At 42.7% G+C, this 18,525-nt stretch overlaps 1 protein-coding gene across 3 annotated transcripts in view; it reads right to left on the bottom strand.

Annotated features, from left to right (window-relative positions):
- The window catches only part of LOC139211133 (inositol polyphosphate-5-phosphatase A), a 129,124-nt gene that overhangs the window by 90,566 nt on the left and 20,033 nt on the right, over nucleotides 1-18,525 (bottom strand). For all 3 annotated transcript variants that reach the window (XM_070841402.1, XM_070841403.1, XM_070841404.1), the window contains exon 2: nucleotides 6,702-6,743. In XM_070841402.1, the coding sequence (XP_070697503.1) occupies nucleotides 6,702-6,743 (42 nt within the window). The remainder of the gene's footprint in view (nucleotides 1-6,701; nucleotides 6,744-18,525) is intronic.

The raw sequence follows: 18,525 nt of genomic DNA, 5'->3' as shown, positions 1-18,525 counted from the left end.
TGTCATCCTTATTCATGCCGAAGAACATAAGTTGTGTTCTTACAGTTTGCTTCATCTTCATGAAGTAGGTCAAAAGCAACACTGTGCACAAGATATCATCTACTAAACAGAGAGGGCCTTTGATGAGGACTAATAAGAAGAGCCTGAGTCTTATTTCACGGTTCCTATTTAGAGGTGAAAAATCTGAAAAGATACGAGGCAACTCCTCATATCTCTACAACAACAAAACTATTCTCTAGCGTGGTGCATTCACTAACTCATAATATAGAGAATATGTGGCTCTGGGCATCTGAATTTAACACTGAATAAAAAGGGGGTTCATATAACATGACTGCAGATTGAGACTTTAAATGAGACGTCAAATCAATGAACTATCTGATGACCTTCAACACTGTGCGTCTCTGCAGTTTACACATCACTAGACTGGACATGGGGACCTGACACTATCACTGGCCTGTGACGGTCCGGGGAACTTTCCAATGCAAATCGGCTGTGGGATTACTCAACTCATTGTGGTGCAATGCAAAGCAATGTTTATACTATCACAGCGGCAATGCCGGATTCCCATTTACCCCAGACTATTACACATGGGCAGCAGGCAAATGACCCTGCTTTGCTTAAGGGTAAATGACTGGGATATCCTAACACAGGGTGAGAGTCCTGATACGGGATTTGATTGGACTGACCAGCATGAGAAGTAAGGAAATGAGAAGCAAAGCATTTGAAAAACCCTCAGTCACTGCATTTATCACAGGCCTCCCAAATGGTAGCTTAGCTTTTTCACTTCCAACCAAAGAGCCAATAATTCACCCCCAGTTCTGCTACCATGTGATCCCAAAAATACGTTTTTTCCCCAGCTAAAGTAGAAAATATCCTCCCCTTTAACTGTAACTTAGTTTAATGAATGCTTCTGCACAATTTCCCGTCACTTTCCGCCTCCAATATTCATACCAGTGCAGAACCCGTGAAGAAAAAGCTGGAGGACTAATATTGCTATATCAGCCTTTGCATGTAAAAGTAAGTGTTGACTGCCAGATGTCAATGTCTGCTCTTTTACACTCCTCAAACCTCACGCTCTAAGGTGAACTCCTGTAAACGGTTCGGATTACACTCTCATTTTAGCAGATGTGCACTCCTTAGACAAGAGACCTACATTTGCACACACTTTGGTCCAGTTCAGTTTGTTCACATCTACCCAGATAAAGTGAATTAAACAAGTTAACAGGGCAGAGTTCACTTAAACTGCTTCCAGAGGCCCAGTCTGAAAACACAGCCAAAAAAAGGCAAAGCATAAGAAAGTTACAAGAGAGTCAGAGGAGGAGAAGGAGTGAGCACTGCAGTAGGTTATGCAGAAGAAGGTGCGAGCATGTCGATGGACTATGACCGAGGTGTGTCATGACGTGAATTATTTTATTTTCTCTGAAGATGCAGACCTGCTCGGCTGTGCCGTTCACGGAGCTGGGCAGCTGAAGGAAACGAGATAAAACAGCTCGAATGCACAGAGACATACAGACACGTCATGTATATGAGGATACGTAGGAGGCTGCAGGTACCAGCAGGCATCCTCACATGATGCTCGGTGCTGTGCTCACACCTCGACAGAAGCCAGCTTAACAGCTTTTTTCATGCAGAAAACTGAGACCGCTCTTCCCTGAAAAGCATGTGGAATGCAAACGGTCGCCTTGGAGCAGCGATGTAGACAGCATTTTTTGGGGGGGGTGTTACAGTGTGAATAAGTAACCCCAGTATTAAGCCTTGTTAAATATTTCCTGATGGCACCGTGTTCCTATGCCAATGTGTTTTTCTGTGTGACACAGCCTTTGGATCGTTGCCAAGTCAACACAAAGCAGAAGTCATAAAAACACTAAATTGTGTTAAACATACAATATTCTTTTCATATCCAGGAGGGTTTTCTGTGAAAAACCATATAATAGCTTGAAAAGTTCATGACCAAATAGCAGGCGATGGACTAGAAGACACAGTCAATATATTGTGTGAGCAGAGGGGTCACGATGGGCTAGCATGGCTGATTGTATTTAACTGTAGCCATCACTGCTGGTTGTTCCCAGCCACGCCGAGTTCAGAGTCTGATGCTTCTTTCCATGACGTCAGCCAGGCAGCGGCACAGAGCTGGCATGAGGCTACAGGCCTGCCTGGTTCACACAGGGGCACACCTCTCTCCCTCTCCCTCCCTCCCTCCCTCCCCCTCTCCCTCCCTGCATGCTTGTCTTTCCCTCTTTCTCACCACACACACACATTTGCTACCTTCCTCCAAAGTGTGCAAACCTGCAATGCAAACAGAATTCCTCAACAGCCATAACCAGGACATGCTTCTCCACACACACACACACACACACACAGAGACACACACACACACACACACACACACACACACAGGGGCGTGCTATGTGCTTATGGTATCCAATATCCTCAGTGCTAAACAAAACATTCAGACTGGAATCACCTGGCAATCGACATGTTGTGGCATGCCACTGACTCTGATAATTACAAGGAGGAGTGAAGCAAAAGACTCAGAGACGTGCAGAGGCCGAGCAGCTGAGCAGGTGTTAGCTTGTCTCTATAGAGAGCTGCCGGGATGACGAATTTTTGTAGACCAAAGCGGAAGTTATTGTCACACTGATTCCCTCGGCAAAAAGCCGATGGGATTTTTCTATTGGAGTTTAGATTATTGCAAAAATCAGCTCTGTGGCACACAGAAGATTATGATACTGCTCAGCAGGATGCTCTTAACAAATGAACACCACTGTTCTGGAGCAGAAATAAAAAGCTAAAGTTGGGCCATAAAACAAACTACGGTTTGGGTTAAAATATTTTGCAAGAGCGCGAGTGTAAACACGGCCAGAGGCTTTAAGGCAGACTAGTAAGTAGATGAGCGTGTTTGTGTTTGTCACGTCATCGCAGCCAACCTGTGTGGTCTCATTAAGCCACTTGTTAGCTATCACCTTTTTTAAGACACGTCAAAGATGGAAAACTGAGTGGACTTTTTACTGATGTACTTTATGTCGCTGAACAAAACGTGAAAGATTGAGTTAACCACCAAGTACTCAGTCAGAAAAGCCCACTAACTTTGAGACGAGGGGACCAGAAGTGCAAAAACGCTGATTCATTTCCAGTATTCAGGACTTATTCCTGCACCACTCAACGCTAGCCGCCATTCTTCCTCTAATGGGGGTCAAAGGCATCGCTGAAGGAGGATCTGACAATTACTGAGCAGGTGTTGAAATAATGAATGAATGAATGAATATCAAGTGGGAACCAGCACTAACGTGGTAAGCTGGTCTAATTACCTTCCACTTCCTGATGGAGGCTAGTTAGCCTAGCAAACTTAACAGCTCAGTGGATCTAAATGTTGAATGTTGTAAGGGAACAGACGTAAATGGTTGATAACCAATCCTGTGTGGGTTGTTTGATAGAGGGAATAAAACGTCATATAAATCTTTGTAGACGACACGTAGCTGAAGCTGACAGCGTGTCTCCGAGCCACACTGATGCTTAGACACCATTTCCAGCAAGAAGTCCAAATAGTGTTTTAAACATTTCGCAAAATAGAAAATGATGGCTTTAGTGGTGAGTGCTGTTGACATTTCCTGACATAAAGCTCTAAGAAGCATAACTGATGTTAATTAGAGGTGACATCAAGAAGTCTTATTGGAAATTGTTGCTCCAAGAAGCCTAATCATGCATTCAGCGTCCACGTCTTGGTTATTAGTCCTGCATGTATCATTCAATCTGTATGATGTGCATTCAGTTTATATAAGGAAATCCATGACTCCCACATGAGGAAATCCATTACAGATGCACAGCAGTAAAACACAGATCTCATATGCCTTTGACCTGTACTGTACTAACAGGCACTGTTAGAGTTGTAAATCATCTAATCATCTACATATTATCTCTTTAGGCTAGAGGTATATGTTTTTGTGTCCTTGGTTCAATATTTGAATATGGAAAGGACCATATTCTTGTATACACTTGAGGCTAAACAGAGTGACGACTGTCAGGCTGTGTGTGTGTCTTCAGGGTGAGTCTTTTTTTTCTGTCACAACCAAAGGACAAGCGCTTCCTGGGAATAGTAAATAAGATTGTGTGTTTTTCCCAACAGTGTTTGAGGTGTTTTTTTAACTTGGTTTGCATATAGGTCTGAACTAACCACTTTTTCCAGGTACTCTCCAACCACTGACACACTGTCCACAGAGAAACTGTGTAAAAATGTGCCTGCGTCTGTACACATATTGAGCATATCAGAATATTTTTGTGAACTTCTCTGTGATGAAAAGTTCCAGCATTTCTATCCAAACATTTGAAACAGTGTGTATGTTTGACTTGTGCCCACAGAAACAAACTGCTGCATTATGAATGAGGAATGAGGTAATGGAACATCCTCGCTGTCAGTGTGAAGCAGCGTGTGCCCCTCTCTAAGGTTTTCTCCATAGCTCATGACCATGCAGTGTATCCTTACCTCATTGAACACTTCTATGTGAACACTTCTCTAACAGAAGTGTACACTAGCTGCACTGTACAGTTATTCATTCATTCGTTCACTGTGGTGTCGTGGCTGGATCATGTGCAGTTATTCCAGGATACTGCTTCATGATAAAGCTGCAGCTGGAAAACTGTCAAACCGCCGAGCCTCAAGTGAAAATGTGTCTCCTTAACCTCACATGGCCCTCTTCTTCCACACTAAACGGTAGATTTCTAATGACTTTAACAAAACAACATCCTCTCTCATGCATTATAGCTTAGTGCAGTTAACTGTGTGAGTGAGTGGACGCTAACCAGGTGAGACTTGGGCTCACTGACACAAATCAATACTGGGCTACTGATCCTGACAGCAGTGTTGAGTGACGCTGACAGTCCTAACTGATAAATTCGGAGATACAGCTAATTTCATTCTGTGTCTCTTCTCTGCCTTCTACATCAGTCTGTTTCTCCTTGGGTGTCTTTCATTATCCATCTTCTTTTTTCAGAGCTTTTATCTGACTTTCCTTTTATGCCTTTCTGTCTGGTATTTATCAAACGCAGTCACATTTGACACTGACAGCTTTGTACCAACTTCTGGACGGAGGAGTTGATACTGATGAGGTGACACTGGTGGACAGAAATTTGAATTCATCTCATGTTCTTTGTCAGCAAACATATAGTGTTATATGACTGAAGCTATGGTGCGTATTGTTGTGTGTTTCCATACAGGCGATGTTTGTGAAGACGGCGCCTCGGGCCTCTGAGTGGGCCTGGAGACACGCCGTTATGTAGCCTGAGCACACAGGCCGCTAGCTTTTACTCAGTAGCAATTTAATTCTGTCCCTTTACAACATTGAACAGGACGGCTCACCCTGCGGTTCACTTTGTATTACACTCAGAAAGTGGAAGCTGGCGAGCTAAGCTAGGCTAACTAGGTTCCACTCAGCAAACAGAAGCTGTGTAATTTAGCTTGCTAATGATCGAAGCACCGATTCCCACTAGTTGTTACTTATCTTTTTTGTTATTCCAATAGCTGCTAAGCCCACATTGCACGAAGGAAGGTTGTAAGCAATACTCCATGATTCAGATCAATGCACAAACTCATTCACAGAGTAACGTATATGATTAGATTCAACCGAAAGGCTCATTTTCAGTGCACTGACCTAGGGGGCACTATCACAACAGAATAATAAACTAAACTTAAATTTCACATCAAAAATCTAATCAAATCAAAAGGTATTTCCTAGAATATTTCTACAAAAAATTCATTTGATATTTCATTTCAACTTGTGCACGAATATTTCCTCTTGAAAACATCTTGCAGAATATATTTATTATATACTGAATTTACCTTTTCACAACAGAATTTGGTAGAAAAAATACAAGCTATCATGGCAAAACTATCAGTGTCTCTGTCGTCTCTCCATCTGTCACTTTCAGCAGCACTTTCAGACAGAAGTTAGCTGTTCTAGCTGCCTCACTTCCCCTACCCCAGTGGAAAGAGTTGTGGTTAGTCAGGGGTTCCTATGTAGATGAAAAGGTAAGATATGAAACATGACTGAGCCTGAGCTTTTTCTTTCCCTCAAAGGAGGGGTGAAGATGAGGTGACTAAGATCATCATCATTAACCTTTAACATTAGTCTGCCAGATTTTTATTTTTTTTCCCGGACAGGGTCAGTTGATTATGAAAGGTATATTGATGCTTTTGATCAAAAATCAAGTGAATCATTGGTTACAGCAGGACTACATTTTGACTTTCTCTTTCCAAAAAAGAGCGGTTGTAGTTATAGAAAGCACACGCCCCCACTTGGCTTAATCTACAGAGCTTCAGCTGAAAAGGAAAATCACGTGGCCGATTCTCAGGGTTTATGGTCACAGTCCTGTGACAACACTTGAAGCTATAGAAGACACACGTCAGGCCTGCTGGGTCAATAGAACACCAACTGTACTACTACCGTGTCAAAGTAAGAAAAGAGAAAGTGGAAAACAACACGATTACCTTACATGATAACATATGTTGCAATGATACAAGCTGCTTAGCAACATAAGGAGCTGCACTTCACGTCTGGCCTGACCAGTGCCCATTCAGTATCAATTTCAGAAAACAGAGGATTTTTAAATAAGCTCCTGGTGCCATTTATTAATTCTGTCATATTAAAGACAAATACCAACTAGACTAACATCATGGCATAGTTGAGGCTGAATACTGCATCACTTACCTGGTAGAACTCCCTCAGCCATGTCTTCTGTAGATTTTCAGGCTGGAAAGAAAAGGAAAAAAGACGACACGTCAGTATTTTCTGACAGAAATCACTGATCCACTGTGGTGACAAGTGTGTGTTTTAACTTGTTTTAAGTATCAAGAAGGCAAATTACACGATCCAGTGCAACCAATAAGAAGAAAACACTGACATCTGGATACTTAGACCCAACTCATCTGGCATATGATGTTTTTTAATATACATCCATCTAATATATGTGCAACCACATGCTGTTGTCTGGGCATCTACTGACAGGAAGTGGAAGTGCGAAAGCATCCACAAACCTCTTGCCATCTTTCTTTCTCTCACCTTCTTTTGCTCTGCCTGAATCTGTCATCCCCCCTCTCTCTCTCTCTCCCCCCCCTCTCTCTCTCTCTCTCCTCCACTTTAAAAGGCTATTCCAAGACCTGTACTCCATTTGGTTTGTGCAGTGGAAACAGAGACAGGGCCCTGGGCAGTCTACCATTTATGGAGAGATCTCCCTGTGTCGATAACTAGGTCTGATGAACAGCTGTGCGTGTGTGTGTGTGTGTGTGTGTGTGTGTGTGTGTGTTCTGGAGAGTTTATCCTAACAAAACTAGTCTTTAATAAGAATACACGAGGGATCTGCAGGCTCTGTTGGTATCTGTAACAAAGCCCTGATATATTACAGAAGTAGATGCTCTATCCTTGGATGGCATCAGGGTACAGAGCACACCAAATACCCCATCGCCTTGACAACTCTATCATTATCAGATCTTGAAACAAAAATGATCTGAAGCGTAACTGTTGATACTTTTACAGCAGGTGACCGACATTAGTGATATAACAGTGTGCAGGAGAGTCTTTGCTTTCCATGGAAAGCACTTACAAAGTCTCACTGCTGTTTAAATGAGGACGATCAGTAGCAACAGTTTATATCCGCTTAAGTTCGTAACTTTATTTGTGTAGCATCTTTCAAGAGCAGAGATGTCACAAATAAAATGGCACCATAAAATGAGATAATTACAAAAATCGGGTCTCTAGCTGCTTTTAAAAGTGCCCACACATGTTAAATCCAAAGGAAGGGAGTTGAATTGAACTGAACCAGATGAATTGAGGTTAGACGTCAGTGACCCAAAAGGTAGAACTTTTCAGAGATTGCCTTTTATAGACATGAATTACAAAACTAAGCGTTTTGAAAGCTGCAAAGTTGACATGTCAAAGCGCCGCAACATCCAGCCTCAAAGGTATGTCCCAGATATAGATACGTAGCACACAGTAATGTTAATATTTGTTACTGGTGAGTTTGCGTATTGATATTTGATACATTTAGGTATCTACCAAAATAGTCCAGTGCTAAATAATATCAAAACTTCTCCAGTCCAACAAAACCTGATCCTTTTAACACACAGATCTAAACAAACAAATAATAATTTAAAACTATTTGTATGGTTTTCACCTCAAGCATCCTTCGGTTTAATGCGCAGCAGCTACAACCCATTCAGTCTGTGGTGGTGCAGTCGAGTGTTGTGTATGTGACGGAGCTGGTAGTTCAGTGTGCTGAGATGCCACCGAGACTTTCAAAGTAGTATGGCTTTAATATACGTCTGTGGGGTCTGATAAAATAAATAAATGCATAAAATACGGAAGGACTATGTCAGGACTGGGAATACTGGTAACATGATAATGCAACTCATCAAGCATGGAGAAAATGTATTGAATATAGCACTGTATTGGTATCTATGCCACCTTAAGAGGACTGGTATCGGTAGTGCTTTTTTATTGACAGCCAGCCCTAGTTACTACTAACAACTTTAACAGTAACTCTACATTACTAGTTTACGACCAGCACAATTAGTATTTCTACCACTGCTGCTCTCAGTTGCACACTTGTAATCTTTCATACTCCACACTGTCCCCACTGCTGATGGCTGACAGCTGTATTTACACGTGGGCGGTGTTGATTGTGAAATTTGAGGGTCATTGTGTCTAGGAGTACATCATGGTCACCAATTCTTTGGCAGGTTTAGTAGACACAACCACTGAATCTCCCCTGGAAAAAGGAAAATAACTTCTATTGCAATGAACACTATAAAACGGGGCCAGGATCAATAGATGTGACAAATTGGTCTGATCAGTCGTCACGCCCACCTCGTACTCATAACATGATGTGTGTTCCCGCTTCAGCTCTCGGACAGACAGCGAATAAGTGTGCTTCCCAAAATCACCTATTCCTTCATCACCAAGGCAGGAATTCCCACAGATATACTAACATACTAATTAATGCAGTCAGGAGCTCTTGTCTGATATATGCTGACATTTCCAGGGGCATCTAAACGTCTCAAGGCTCAGCAAGAGTGTGTGTGTGTGTGTGTGTGTGCACCATCGTCCCAGCCTCAGCCAGATCAGACAGAGCATAGGTCTATATAAGGACATAAGCAGTGGACGTGGTCATTAGTCACATGGATGGAGGAAGAGAAAAAGAGAGTGAGACGGAGACAGAGAGGAACAGAAAGGTTGGATCCAGAGAGTTGCCACCTGACCATCCTGGTAGTACTGCAAAGGGCTGCAGTCAGAAGTTCACACTGACCGGTCAGACTGTTGCTGCTGTTTGCTGTGCATGTTTCAGGGTTGTCGTGCGTCATGCAGCACGTGCTTGAGCTGGTGGCTTATTAACAAATGTTGCACCACTTAAAATATGTTTCTGTGTGTGTTATAGTGCCCTTCAGTGAAATGGCAGCCCTCGAGAGATCATCTAGGCATTTATAGCTCTGTCCTTTGGTTGCGTCTCCCAGGAACCCTGTTAGCTGAGCTCCCTCTGGGTCTGCTTCAGGTGTAACACACAGACACCCTGAGAAATCTCCCTCCAAGTGCACAAGCAGACTTTGCATGACACAACGCAGCAGGCAGCAACTTGATGGAGGGGTGACCGTGGTAATGAGGCAATAAAACCACACTGTTGACAGTTTTACAAACAAGTCTTACAGTACCTCATCTGGGGAATGTGTGTCCTAGATCCACTCGACATGGAGCAGAGAGCGGAGAGAAAACAGCTACAGCAGCTTGCTTATGTAGAAATGAATCCAGAGCTTTCTACAGTGCTCATATTTAGGCTGACCCATCTCTGATGTGATGGTTCTGAGGAGCAGATGTTGGCCTTGCCAGGGTGGCTCAGAGGAGGGCCAGTGGGCCCTATGAGGCCTGCGCCCTGGAGAGAAAGTGGGCTAATAGCAGACAGGAAGGGAGGATGAACCGATTCTATATCTGTCGCTGTGGCACTTTGCCGCCCGCCCTCAGCTTCTCAAAAGTTAATTTGCAGTTAATTCGAAAGTGGGGCTATGCTGGCAGAAAGGTAAAAATAAGCATATACCCTCCCCAGCCTCTCCTCCACGTACACCTCCTCTTCCTCCGCTGGCACTTTCACTCGCTCAGCTCTCGCCACCTCCTCTCTCTTCTTTGCCCATGCCTCCGTCTTCTCAGGCAGTGGCCTACTTTAGAGACAGCGTGGGGAACTACACGACTCTGCTTAAGTTTTTAGTGGAAATCTATTCAAAATCCCTGCCATTAAAAAAGGTACATCTGTAATGTCCCTGCACTCTTGACATTTTAATCACTTGCACTGCATTTGCAACATGGACAGAAATGTGACTTTCAATCTGACAACGTGTCTCTTACTTTTCAAGTTAATCTGACGATAAAGCACAACTTATCAGCTCTTCTATTAACAAGAACACGGCTGATATTTCAAAGTATCACAGATATGCTCTGCGACACGTTTCTCTCTTTCCTCTAATAGTGTCAGGCCAAGCAGGTGCTTTCAGTTTTACATTTTAGGTGTGTGATATCAACATGTGAACAGTATACGGCTCAATGCAATACAGGTGTGAATCATTTTAATTAGAACTTCATTCTGCAGCATAAATAGTGCCCCCAAAAGAGTTTCACAAGCAAGACAAAAAACAAACTACGTGTATGACTAAACACCACCAGACAAATGTGAGAAATTCTGTTTTTTACTCATTTGTGTTAACTAACCACAAAGTGGGTCTGCAACTGAAAAATATGTTCTCCTTTCTAATTAGGACTCAGTAAATGTCCTTATTTGCAGAAGTGAAATTCCAGTGTTATGTGTGCTGATGTCCCTACAATAAGAAGTAGGAAGTGATGAGGCAAAACTTGTAGTGACTATTATCTGATATATACATACATACTAGTAGGAATGCCATCAGCATGCAGTCTGTGCTGTAGTGTGCTCTCTTGCTTTTAACTTGCCATGCTGGTGTCTGTGGCTGCGCTGGAATGAAACAGTAACATGAGGCTGTGTGAGCTGAGCAGAGGTCAGAGCCCTCAGGCTGCCACAGAGCCTCACAGGTCGCGACCTCTAGTGCACACACTGTTCTTCCCTTTTGTGGCTCAACAGTGAAGCATTCTTTGGCTAACTGTGAAGTAGGACTCCCAAACCCGTCTTGATATTACAGCAGGCCGTTTAAACTGAGGCTGGTAGGGAAATTACGTCAAGACCCGTCCCGTTAAAGACCCCTGTGGCGATCTGCTGGGAACACATGGCCACCACATGAGTTTTCTCCTCCTCCGCCCACTCCTCATACTCCAAGTAATCCTCACGCTGTTTCATCTTGGCCTAATTTTAACTACAATATTATTATTTTCATTCATCTCTGCTGATCTCTAGGTTTGTTCATCCCCGTGTCTCTGCTGGCTGTTATTTTCCTTCATCCTTCTCAACGATAGAGCTATTCTTTCCATTCCCAGCAAGCATGCCTGGGCCTCACTTTCTCAGACCTGACCAGCATGGGGTAAGAGAAATACAGTTAAAAAAAAACAAAAACTTTGCTGCATGCAACCTCCATAATTGAAAAGAGAGGAGTGGAGATGAGGAATCTTAAAAAAGCAACGGTTGCTTGGTTACACCTGGCACTACTACCAGACACAAGGGTCTACTACAGATACTAAAGCTGAATTTGTGGTAGAACTTACAGTGGACGTCTCTGACAAACAAACAAGCTGGCAAATCAGGCACATGACTGAAAATAGAATGACATTTTGCACATGTTCAAGTTTCGTTGAAGGACATTTTAACACACATGAACGGTGCCAGGTGGACGTTTTTATCTGGAGTGCCTGACGCTCTGGTTTGAAAGATGTGGGCTGATGAAGAGCATTTCTGAATGAAAGCTGCTGAATGCTAAGATTCTGTGCCAATACTTAATACTACACAAAACACAGCAACAAGGAGGAAAACCTTAAGTCATGTTTGTGTACGAGTTAATGAAAATAGTAGGGGGCAGTCCACTGATTTTACTGACTTATTGATTTCACTAGAAGCACCACTCATCCTTACAAGATCTGGCACTTCAACTGCAAAATGGTCAACTATGTCCACCAGCTCATTGCTTCCTTGTCCGCTATATGCTGGGCACATTTGTTTTCTGTGGGTTTGTCGGAGCTTTTTCACTAAAAAAGCTGTGCCTGGAAATGGGTTCAATGGGAGCAGGGAGACAGACCCAAAATGGTAAGGTTGTGGGCTGTAAAACCAAAACAAGAAGTGTTTGTAGACGCTACAATGCTCTGAAGAGTTGTGGGGATCCAGGTGTCGATCCGGATCGACCCAGCCAGTGGACCAAGCCCAGAACCGGGAGGGGCGATCACCCCAGGAGAGGAGAGAGAGCCGGGGTAAGAGCTAAGCTAACCCCGCTTGTGCCTAAGGCTGCTCCTCGCTAGCATTAATGTCCGGTCTGAAGAAGGTCGAGTGACCGAAATGGAACTCAGGCTGTCTAAGCAATGAAAAAATAGAGATTGTTTGTGCTGACATCTTTACAGAGACCAAAGCCACGGATCAAGCTACTGCACCCCATGGGTGCACCAACAGACACTGGGGAAAAGAGCAAAATATATATCTTTAAAATAGTCCCATAAACTTTTCTATAATTTCATGGCTATTCAAATATTCATGACCATAAACATACTCATTATGGCAGCTGTCAGGTTTTGGTATGGGTGGCTCAGACGTAACCCAACAGACACTGACTGTACCAAACCATCTCGCTGTGCCCATCAATCTAGTTCCAGGTTTGCAGTCTCTCACCTCCTACTTTCAAAAATACCTAAAACATCTTGTGACTTCATCAAAATGGCCTTTCAGAGAACGGGCTGTTAAAAAAAATGAATCAAAAAAAAAAAATGACACTCTGAGTAAACAAACCATGAACTACGCATGATAGGAAGAAATGGATCCTTCCTCTGTGAATCATAATCACCTCATTTGCCATGCAAAATGAGAGAATAAATCAGTGACAGCTTTTATTACCAGGAAGGAATAAAATGCTTCTCCAAACAACCACAGCACAAGAAAATATCTTTTCAAAGAGAATCCTTCACTGCTTTGACATCGTTCCAAGCTTAACCAAATTATAGCCATTACTTCTTAATAATAGGAATTCATTTCCTCTCATCTAATGCAAACAAGCAGTGGGCAGGCAACAGAGGCTTTCCATGTAAAAGCCTGTTGTTTTCCAACTCTCCTGGTATGGGTGTGTTGATAGACTTTTAGAAAGGAGGTTATTGGCTTTCAGGGGCGTGGGGAGCTGACTAAAAATACCCTGCCTAGATGGAGGCCACTGACTGAGGGAGGGGATCTGAGGAAGGGGAGCAGCTGGAGAATCAGCAGGGGAATCAGTTGATTGGCTGTTGTGTCCTTTAACAGGTTGCCGCCGATGTCACTTTCCCTAACAGCTCTCCTTCAAAGTGGCTCGGTGGAGGCCTGACGACGCGGAGGTGTGTCCCCTCAGTGTTTTATGTAACTCCACATCAAACAGGCTTATTATGGAATTAATTAGAGCGAGCCCACTCTGAGGAAACACTAAATTAGACCTAAGCTGACTCCTGAGAGATGTTTTCATTCTTCTAGAGGATACGGTATGGAGGACGGTAAGGCATCAGTATGCTTCAAACAAAGAGCCACTGGAATCCTCTAATAACATCAGACTCAGGGGGGCCTCCATCCTACAGACTTTGTCGGATTGCCTGTTTCTGAAAGTTACAACCTCACTCACTTGCGAGGAGGTGAAAAAGCACGCAGGATTAGTTTTTTTTTTGCATCACATGCGTATGAACAGGTACCACACCATGAGTGCCTTTGAGGAATAACTAAAGACTAAACCAAGCTTGTTGATCTGAAGCATACACCAGCCTTTAAACTGGTATGGAGGGTCTGATATCAGTCTGCCTGTACTGGCCTCAAATTTAGAATCTGGGGAGCAAATGTCATCCAGCTCAATTCCAGTATGCTTGATATCCTATACAATCAACTAATACTATGATGCTTGTCTAGAGGACACCGTAAAAGAGCAACTGAATACCCAAATCTTACTGTCTTCCAACGTCTCACATTGCTGCAGTGAAGTAGACATCACTGTCAGCACTCAGGAGTAAAAAGACTTGAACCTTTCAACCAGGGAGGGCAGCACACACCCCTTTAAGCCTGGTGTTGAGTGGCCGCAATGGGAAATTTACATTTACAGACATGATCGGTTTGAGTTTACTCTAGGCTCAGGCCAATTTCTCAGAATACACTTTTGGTGCGGCCTTGCCTCCGCTTCGATTCTGTGCAATGACACCTAGCTGATCGTGTCACTTTGAAGAATAACTTTTGCAGCTAACATGCAGCAGGAAATAAAAAAATCAGAGGGTGACCACCACCTTGTTGCTGCAAGTTTTATCTTATGATAATTCACTAGGTAACCACAACTAAATAAGGACCATGTGTTTGCTTCCGTCTGTCTGCACAGCTTTGCTTTCATGTTGTACTTATTTTCTTGTATGTGTCCTGCTAGCTCTCCAGTGATTGTGGGCTCTTCAGGGAGTTTATCTGCCTTTTACCCAATGCATGCTGGGGCAGGTTTCAACCCCCCTCGACCCAGAAAGAGCAGGCATACAGAATGGATGATGACGTTAACTGCAACAGGCACAGTCGTGGATAAACACGTGCATGTAAACTATGACATTAATGACTGCACAAATAATGTAACTCAAAGTGGTTTACATGAGCGATGAACAAAAGAGAACCAGAGGCAGACACAGTATAAACACTCACTAAAGAGAACGGTAGCTGCAGGGTAAATGCAATAGTTGAATGGTGAACAAAGGAAAACAAAAAAATAGTATTCATGCAAAGTACGCACACCCACCGCTTTTAGTGTGAACCAACACTGCAATCAGATGGGATTTGTGTAGATTAAGTGTCATCAGAAAACAGGAAATTACAGCACTCAGAGCAACCACAGCTGTGTGGTTCAAAAGCCTTTTCCTCACTGCAGCACACACTTACAATACCATTCAAACGCTCACACACCTCCTAGATCGGTGTAGAGAATATATGCTGATGTGGGAGCTGTACAGTTCAGGAAACACTGCAGGGCATCAGCAGTGCAGTACAGTACCAGCAAAAACGGTCAAAAATATCATCGAAGAAATTATTTCATCATGCATTTTTGGAGAGATTCACATCTATGGTGGATTACAATCAAGGGCAGTTAAAATTACCTTGGAAATTGCTTTTCACTGTAACATTCAGTATTAAAAGGTATCCACATTGTGCAATAAACACTAGGCCTTAAGGGAGCCCAGCAACTGACAAATCTTTGCTACTATCTCAGTAGTGCGAGCTCTCCCACTCACACCTCTGCCATGTGTTACTCAACACAGACGGCAAACTCCCGACAACAATGTGATGCACAGAACTACTGCACTGCACTCAAATACCTCTTTAGTGAGAAGCCATGCTGTATACAGGAACCTTCAACACACGGAAATGTCCTAATTCAGTGGGATTTTCGACTTACTGGACTGAGAGTTAAGTTTTAATTTGATTCAATACTATCACTTAATAAACTGATATTCTTTGTGTGTCAGATTTGCAAAGTATGAATGAAACAAACTGTATCATGTTGCTATAAGAGACAAGCGTGAACCACTGAGGTTGTAACATGTATTTATTTCATACCCAAAGGTATTGTATGATAATACATGCAGGTGCTGCACTATGAAAAGAGGGATGCCATTAAGAGAGACAGAACTGGACATCTTATAGACAACAGCGAAAGTCAAAAACGAGCCAAACCGCTGGTCTTTAAGTGTTAAAGTTAGGTAGTGTAGGGCTCAAAACATGTAGCTTGCACTAGCACAGCACATTCACAGCTGCTAGGACACAAACTGGAGAAAACTCTGCAACACGTAGGAGAAAATGTAGCTTCACCTATGGACTAAAATTGGACTTTGAAAATAGCGAAACATTACATTTGAATCTGCATTTGTAAGTGGAGTAAGTGAAAGCATGTGCATATATATGTGTGTGTGTGTGTGAGAATATAAAGGTCAGGCACATGCAGCACTCAAAAACCAGGACATGTCTCCACAAGACACCTAAAAATAATCAGCTGGGGGTTCGTCGAGCCCTTGGGGATTGTCAAGAAGTCCCAGTGCTAAAGTCACACTCCCTCCCCCGTTTTCTAATCTAATCAAGCCCTTACCTTTGGTGGCTGTAAAGAACTTGTATGTGAGAGGGGAACGAATGCTGTGGTCCGACTGGATTCATAGTAGCTACAATTCATTTAGAACAGATGAGCAGTCTTAACACAATAAAGTATCACACTGTCCAAATAAATATGCTCAGCAGGTCTCAAATTCTTGCCAGTGAAGCTAAACAATGGTATTAAGTTTTACTGTTTCACTGGAGTTTACGTCTTTCCACAGTGATCTTAACAACACAAAAGAATCTATGAATCACCAAATAATTCTATGTGTGTCTATATATAAAAGATGTGCGAGACAATAACAAGGAAATACTGTAAACCACCGCTGAGAGAGGAAGGGAGTGTCTGGTGGTTTCAGATGCCACCCAGACCTACCACAGCGTAATTGCAGGTCACAAATCAAGCAAAGATAAAGACCCTCCATTGGACGAAGGCCTGCAGTGACTCCCTTTGATCCACACCGAGGCTTGTTCACTTCTCTAATGTTCAATACGGTTACAGGCCAGTCGTTTTGGCACTGCTCATCTGTCTCCTTTTACAATACTCAACAATGTCTCTCCTGGTGGTCACAGGGAAAAAAATAATAACTTCCTAACTCAATGCATTTTCCAGACATTCATTTCTTAACTGACTTCATCTTGGGTGGTGTCTTGTATGGCTTTTTATGGACCTGATAAAAAAAATAAAAAAACGCTCTTACTCATGGAGATAAGAAGCTTTTCAGTCAATGCAAAGATGGTTCACCCAAGGCTGGCTGGCCCTGGTCTGGAGCAGACACAGCCCTGCTACTTAAACAAATAATATTCATGCATAGAACAAGGCCCAAATCAATTGTGCTTTGTACATTTCTTGCTAACTTGGTCCATTACATCATTTTCCAGCTCTTTCCTAATTTGAGACATCACAATGGAAGTGACAGCGGAGCGAATGACACTATTGGAATATTCAAGACTTGGAAATTCAATTCTTTCCCAATATTTCACAAGACTTTCCAGACAAACGGATACAATAATCCTGATCAAGTTATTGACCAATATATTTTCAGTATAAAACAAAAAGTAAACAGATTTGCTTTTGGATGTGATTGTGTGATTCTAGTGTGGGACAACAAGCATTTGGGCTGCTTGAAGTGAATTTCTAATGCCATCTTCTCCTTAAAAAGATAGAAGTGCAGTAAAGCAAAGCTCTTTCACACTTCTGGTGGAGCAGCTCGTTAACAGAGACGGCTTAGGTTGTACTAAAAGACATCCACAACTGCACGACAGCAGCTTCTCTGGAAAATAAATAAAAATGCTCAGCTTTTACAAGCACCAGACACTTCCCTGGAGAATCAAACAAATGTTCCCCATGGCATCACCAACTGAAAGACCTAATAAAATACTGTACAGGCCTGGTTTATGTCACTGTAAGTACATCGTCTTATTCACTGAAGTAATAACCTGTGAAGCATCTCAAGCACAGAGGCACCGTGTATTATTGGAAAATGAGAAAACATGCAAAGCTGAGCTTTCTCCACAGACACCAACAGATCAGTTGGGCACCCAGTAAGAAAACTACTGCTGAAAACCGAAAATGAAAATGCATTCTACCTCAGATTTAAAAGCTACGTCAGATGCAGTGCTGAAGGTTAATCCTCATGTTTATGTTGCTCCTGTTGGGGTGATTCAACAGACGGAGCAGAGACTGTAGCGCTGCTGCAGGCGCGTTGTCAAGGAACCCAACAAAGACTTTTGTAACCAGAAAAGTTACATGACAAATACATTTACTTCTTTAGCTGCTTGACTCATTGTTATTCAACTAAGAGAAGAACACAAACATGGAGGAGCCGTTTCAGCAGTTGCTGGAAAATTCAGGTTCAGGGTTCTGGCTCAACCTCTATATATGCAAGACACTTAAATCTTGAAGGATCATCAACACCTGTAGCATTGAGAACAACTTGATGAGGCCAACACTCAGCGCTATGAACAGTCTTAATCACCAGTTAAGGATGGTAATGTAGGCCGCTGAATTCATCATAAAGTTCTTCCAAATACGACAAGTGCTCTGAGTTTAGATCCTGCAGAGATCAGAACAGAACATCAATCAAGTTTAACAATCACGAATTCCAACCATCCTCTCACTGCAGCTTCCCAAATTAGCTGTTTTACATCACGGTTAACTGAATGTCCCTGGGGCTTTGACTGGTAGTTGAACAAATCTATACATTTGAAATCAAGCGCCAAAGTCCTTTCTTGACCTTTGAAATCTGACAAAAGTCTACTTAGCAGCTTTTT

This window comes from Pempheris klunzingeri, chromosome 12 (assembly GCF_042242105.1).
Source record: "Pempheris klunzingeri isolate RE-2024b chromosome 12, fPemKlu1.hap1, whole genome shotgun sequence".
NCBI lineage: Eukaryota > Metazoa > Chordata > Actinopteri > Acropomatiformes > Pempheridae > Pempheris > Pempheris klunzingeri.
The sequence above is the reverse complement of the archived record's forward strand: the minus strand, read 5'-3'. Positions and strand labels throughout refer to the sequence as shown.